A 6,205-nucleotide genomic window follows, 5' to 3' on the forward strand; every position below is an offset into this window, starting at 1 on the left:
CAATTTTTTCCCCTCATGATATAAAGTTTAATCAAAACTCGTTAAAAGTTACCGAAATGGGTTAAAAGTTATCTCAATATACAATAAATTTATGGGTACTTTAATTAAACTTTTGGTGTTAATTATGCTTAGAAGGTGGGAATTGAATTGAATGTGCGTTGTTATCCTAGTGTGAATGCTGACAATTTTAGTTGGTATTGGTGGCTACAGTTTCCTATTTAATGTTAACATATTAATTTTGACTTAATAACACCATTATATTGCTTCTAATTACAGTTGCACAAGCTGTCCAACTACTTAGAATCATAATAATGAAAGTTTAACATGTAAGGTGGGGAAATTAATCAAACTAATGTTGCCACACTTGACTATTAATACTGAGCATTACACGGTTCGATTACAAGTCCAGTTGATATTTTTTGGTCTTATTAATTTGGCTTTAGTAGAATGAAATGAATTTGATGTCCTGTAATATAATTGTCTGTATCTGAAAGTACCTTTGACAAGTGTTTGCTGGCAAATTGGCAATGACGATTCATCAGCAGTCTGATTCAAATGGGAAAAATGCTAGTGATGCATCAGTGGACTCAACTACGGAGAGCCAAATAAGGTACTCCGTACTTTTACCAGTTTACCTGTTGGTTGTAACTTGTAAGAATTAACATGTATAGAGTGTTTATATTTGGTTTTAGTTTCAAAGGGCATGGTATGCTGGCACCTTTCACTGCTGGGTGGCAAACTACCCAAACAAATCCTTTGGTGATGGATAAATCTGAGGTATATATCCTTCTTCATATATACTCTCTCTCTCTCTATATATATGCATACATTCATGATCGATCTTCCTGCAGGGTTGCTATGTGTACGATGTTGATGGCAACAAGTATCTTGACACTCTTGCTGGCCTGTGGTGCAACGCCTTAGGTACCCCACCTAACCTTGATCAAATTCATTACCTCTTTATGTTTTTTTTTTTTTTTTATGTTTTTATATGCCTTGTCTGAAACATGCAGGAGGAAATGAAGCTCGACTTGTTGCTGCAGCTACAGCACAGCTTAATAAATTGCCATTTTACCATTCTTTCTGGAACAAAACTACCAAAGTCTCTTTAGTAAGTGCTACTGCTAGTTTATACAACTCTGTTACATTCAAAACATGCCCTCGATTATCTTTTCAAGGTAGATATATACAGTATGTGTAATTTGTGGAGGCGTTTAAAGTATTTCTTTGATCAATTACCACAGGATCTTGCTGAGGACCTTTTACAAACTTTTACAGCACGAAATATGGCTAAAGTTTTCTTTGTAAACAGTGGATCAGAAGCTAATGACACCCAGGTAATAACTTCTCTGTCAGGTTACTACTGTGTTCATTTTAGAATTATGTGGTAAATTTGTTTGTGTGCAGGTGAAGCTAGTTTGGTACTACAACAATTCCCTTGGAAGACCACAGAAGAAAAAGATTATTGCTAGAATGAATTCGTAAATTTTACATCTTAACTATAACTTTTTGTTCATCTCCTTTTCAAGGAATTGAATTGAATTGAATTTCACCCTTTATTTCCTTACATATGACAGATATCATGGTTCCACCATCGTAGCTGCTAGCTTATCAGGGTAAGATTAGTGCATATATATAGTTGTTGACTCGTGTTCATGAATGAAGTTCTACAAACTCACATATATACTGAACATGCAGGCTTCCTCCCATGCATCAGCAATTCGATTTACCAGCTGCTTTTGTTTTGCACACTGACTGTCCTCATTATTGGCGTTATCATCTTCCAGGTTGCTATTTATTTCTTGGTTTTTGTGATCAATCTTTGCCTTTTTGTATTCTTTCTTGAACTAATATACATCAATATTTGATACAATTCATGTAATAGATGAAACGGAAGAGGAGTTTGCGACCAGGTTGGCAAATAACCTAGAAAATCTTATCCTGAAAGAGGGACCAGAGACGGTATTGAAATGTCATGATTAGTCTCTTGTAATTTGTGAAATGATTTGATCTTTTAATACCAAGACTTGAAATAAAATGTTATTCCATTTTGATCAGATAGCTGCTTTTATTGCTGAGCCTGTCATAGGAGCAGGAGGTGTAATAACCCCCCCAGAAACATACTTTGACAAGGTAGGTACATATCAGTTTTTCCTGACTAAATTCTATTCAGAATTTCTGATTCAATTAAACCGGACTCTTGGCACAGGTGCAAGTTGTATTGAAGAAATATGACATCCTCTTAATTGCAGATGAGGTATACTATCATGCATGCTGTTCACTTGTTTATTTACATTCTCTTATTCATTCAATTATCTTTCCTTATTATGTAGGTTATCTGTGCATTTGGAAGACTTGGAGAAATGTATGGTTCTGATAAATACAACCTTAAACCGGACCTTGTATCAGTGGCCAAGGTACTAACTAACTAACATAGTAACATATATACCAGCTAGCTGTTGTTTGAAATCATGGTCTCTTTCTAACTGTTAATCTCTGTTGCTTTTTACAGGCTCTATCTTCAGCCTACATGCCCATTGGAGCTGTTCTTGTTAGCCCTGAAATCTCACAAGTTATCTATTCTGAAAGCAACAAACTCGGTATGCTTCTATTACAGTATAGTTTTTTTATTGCAGTTCGGAATCATCAAGGGATTTGATAACTTGTTTCACTTTCAGGTTCCTTTAATCATGGATTTACGTATTCTGGGCACCCGGTTTCATGTGCTGTCGCACTTGAATCACTAAAGTTGTACAAGTATGATCATCTTACTTTGTGATTATGGATTATTATGTCTGTCTAAATTTTGTAAAACCTGATGCTATATTGTTATTTCCAGGGAAAGAAATATAGTTGAGCAAGTAAGAAACCTTGCACCAAAATTTCAAGATGGAATGAGAACTTTTGCTGACAGTCCTATCATCGGGGAGGTATTCTAGACTTTCTAATCGGGTTTTTTCCCTAGATCTTTTTCTACCTAGTGTGTGTTGCTCAATCTTATGTAAATTTGTCCTACAGATTAGAGGAACTGGCTTAATTCTTGGAATTGAATTCACTGACAACAAGTCACCAAATGATCCATTTCCTTCTGAATGGGGCAAGTTTTCAGTTTTCAATTAGTTGATCTCTTATAAACTGTTTATCATCTCACAGTCCTAGTTAATAATCAATCTGCTTTTTTCTGTTAGAGCGCAACTGAATCTTAACAAATTATCAGGCTTTTCTTTAATTTGTTTTTGTTGGAGCGCGACTGAATCTTATTACATTGTCAAGCTTACTCTAATCTGTTTTCTACTGTTGGAGCGCAACTGATTCTTATTACATGATCAGACTTACTCTAATCTGTTTAATGATCTCATACTCCTGGTTATCTTAAAATGTACAGGAATAGGTGCATATTTCGCAACAAATTGTCAAAAGGACGGAATGATAGTTCGTGAGGCCGCTGATAATGTTATGCTATGCCCTCCTCTAGTTATTTCTGAGGAAGAAATTAATGAGGTGAAAATTTTCCTAATCACTTTAGAATTCTTGTCAACTTTTATGTAGTTTATGCTCGATAAATCTGTAAATTGCTGATTATTTAGAAAAATTTCATAAAATTAACAGTTAATTAGCAAATTTGGGAAAGCACTAAAGAAAACTGAGGAGAGAGTCAAGGAACTCAAGGCCCAGAAGCAGTAAAAATCCTTGCGCTGGTTGATATTGCTGAAAATGTGAAGAACAATATATCTCAGTTAATAATTGTTTTTTTTTTCTAGATGGTGAAATAATTAGTTTGCTCTTAAACTTTCCGATATCATTATCTCTTCTCTATTGTATAAGCAAACTCTTGAACATTTTAGTATCTACGTACAACCTTTTTTTTTTTTTTTGATTGAAATGGATATTCTTACTGGATATTTAATTAAAATGTTAAAATACATTTGTAGAGTGTTGCAACATGAGTTGCATATAAAATCTGTTTTCCATTTTTTACATGACTAGTATTTTTATATTTTGAAACGGAGTTCACCATTGTCACTTGTACTCGTATCATCAAATTAAATTGACCAACTATTTTGTTGGTAATGAAGCAAAGCTTAAACACAAATATTCGTATTAGTAATTAATCAATAATTTGTTGGTATTAATCCAAAACTAAAAATATAACGTACTACCTCAGTTTCTATGTGTTATTTATGGTTACTGTTTTCACATGAATTAAGGTGGGGGGGGGGGGGTGTGTTTGAGCAAATGGGGTAATTATTTGCAAGTGGGTGAAAATGACATCTTGTTTAAGTGTGAAAATAGATGAATAAAAATATAAGAATAGAGGGTATAATTATGCAAGTGAGCCAATAAATATTGTAAGTGGATGAATTAAAAACTAAGAATAGAGGGTATTATTGTAAACACGTATTCCAAAAATAGAATAAAACATAAGTGTAAAGAACTTTTAGGAACGGATTTAAACAGAAGGTATGAAGAACTTTTAGGAACGGAGGTAGTAGAAGGATAATGCATGTTATGCATGTGGAGAGAATGGGGAAGTATATGGTATGTATGAACAAGTAGACACGCTTTAAAATTAATCACGTCTTCTCGATCTCAAGACCATTACCAAGAAAAGCTCCCCAATCTCTCTCTTTTTTCTCTCTTCTCTCTCATCTTTTAGGGTTTCAAATCTCTTGGTCGTTTAGGCAAGAAATAGTCTAATTTCCGAATTCCGACCCTTCTTCTCGCTTTTTCATTGTTTTCTCTTCATATTTTGTCTTGTTTTGATTTCTTTTCTGTTGATTTGTTCCCAATTTATTTGGTTTTTTTCTAGAGTTTTCTAGGTTGATTCTCATCCATGGATGAGAATTTTGGTAGAGTTTCAATAATTGGGAAGGAAATTTGGATTCATAGAGGTTTAGGGTTTATCATCAACTCGTCGATCAGAACAATTCGTGCGCAGATTGCAAAGGTCTCTACTTGGAAAGATGCAAAAATATCGAAAATCATTGCTCGTGTCAAGCTAGAAGCGGTGGAGTACGAGATGTGCTTTAGGATGCAGAATGGTAATTGTTTTGATTGTAACAGTTATGTGTTTTCTTTGAATTTGTGGTTTGCAGATGATTTTATCTTTGTAGATGTCGTATGCCTAATTACTAATGATATTGTTCTTCCCCGTAAAAAAAAACCATTACCAAAACAATTAGAATATAATTTGCTTGCTTAAACTCAACAACTAGAATATAATTAACCCTTGTATATTAAATGCTTTTCTTAAGTTGAGTCATGTTAACAATAACTTAACCAAACAGCCGCTCCTCTCTATCTCTCTCTCTTTTCTCCCTTCTCTCTCATATTTTAGGGTTTTAGGTTCTCTCTCTCTCTCTATCTCTCTCTCTCTCTCTCATCTTTTAGGGTTTTAGGTTTCTTGCCCGTTTAGGCCGGAATAGTCTAATTTCCGAAAAAATTAAACTATGTTCGACCCTTCTTCTTGTTTTTTTTATTGTTTTCTCATCATGTTTTGTCTTTTTTTGTTTCTTTTCCGTTAGTTTGTTCTCAATTTATTCTTGGGTTGTTCCTCATTTATTTGAGGTTTTTCCTAGATTTTTCTAGGTTCTTGATCCATGAATGAGAATTTTATTTTTAGGGTTTCAATAATTGGGAAGGAGATTTGGATTCATACAGGTTTAAGGTTTATCATCACCTCGTTGATCGAAACAATTCGTGCGCAAATTGCTAAGGTCTCCAACACGGTAAGATGCAAAAACATCGAAAATCACTGCTCGCATCAAGCTGAATGCTTTGGAGTACCAGTTGCGCTTTAGGATGCAGAATATTAATTGTTTTGATTGTAACAGTTATGTATTTTCTTTGAATATGTGGTATGTATATCTATTTTATCATTGTAGATGTCGTATGGTCGATTGATAATGATATTGTTTTTCCCGCCAAAAAAATAATTTTGAGTAACGTTATTTTTCCATGTAACCTATATATATATATATATATACATATACATATATATATACATATATATATATATATATATATATATATATATATATATATATATATATATATATATATACACGTCTACATTTGTTACTAGGCCTGAAGCGGTGTGTTCGATAATAAAACTACAACCCACTTGTAAACAATACACTCTAATTAGCTGAAGAACGACTATCGACTGATTCAAGAGACCATACGGAGCAGAACCTGTTAAATA

The 6,205-nt window shown here is 33.7% G+C and overlaps 1 protein-coding gene across 1 annotated transcript; it reads left to right on the forward strand.

Annotated features, from left to right (window-relative positions):
* The first annotated feature begins 330 nt into the window (after positions 1-330).
* On the forward strand, positions 331-3,997 carry LOC110783525 (probable gamma-aminobutyrate transaminase 3, mitochondrial). The gene is made up of 18 exons (XM_021987875.2): positions 331-610; positions 693-777; positions 852-924; positions 1,014-1,111; positions 1,245-1,337; positions 1,408-1,481; positions 1,578-1,616; positions 1,699-1,787; positions 1,886-1,962; positions 2,059-2,133; positions 2,210-2,257; positions 2,334-2,417; positions 2,513-2,600; positions 2,679-2,757; positions 2,840-2,930; positions 3,019-3,097; positions 3,386-3,501; positions 3,610-3,997. The coding sequence occupies exons 1-18, from the start codon at positions 528-530 to the stop codon at positions 3,682-3,684; spliced, it is 1,446 nt and encodes a 481-aa protein (XP_021843567.1). The 5' UTR covers positions 331-527; the 3' UTR covers positions 3,685-3,997.
* Positions 3,998-6,205: the final 2,208 nt, after the last annotated feature.

Source organism: Spinacia oleracea, chromosome 3 (assembly GCF_020520425.1).
Source record: "Spinacia oleracea cultivar Varoflay chromosome 3, BTI_SOV_V1, whole genome shotgun sequence".
Taxonomy (NCBI): Eukaryota; Viridiplantae; Streptophyta; class Magnoliopsida; order Caryophyllales; family Amaranthaceae; genus Spinacia; species Spinacia oleracea.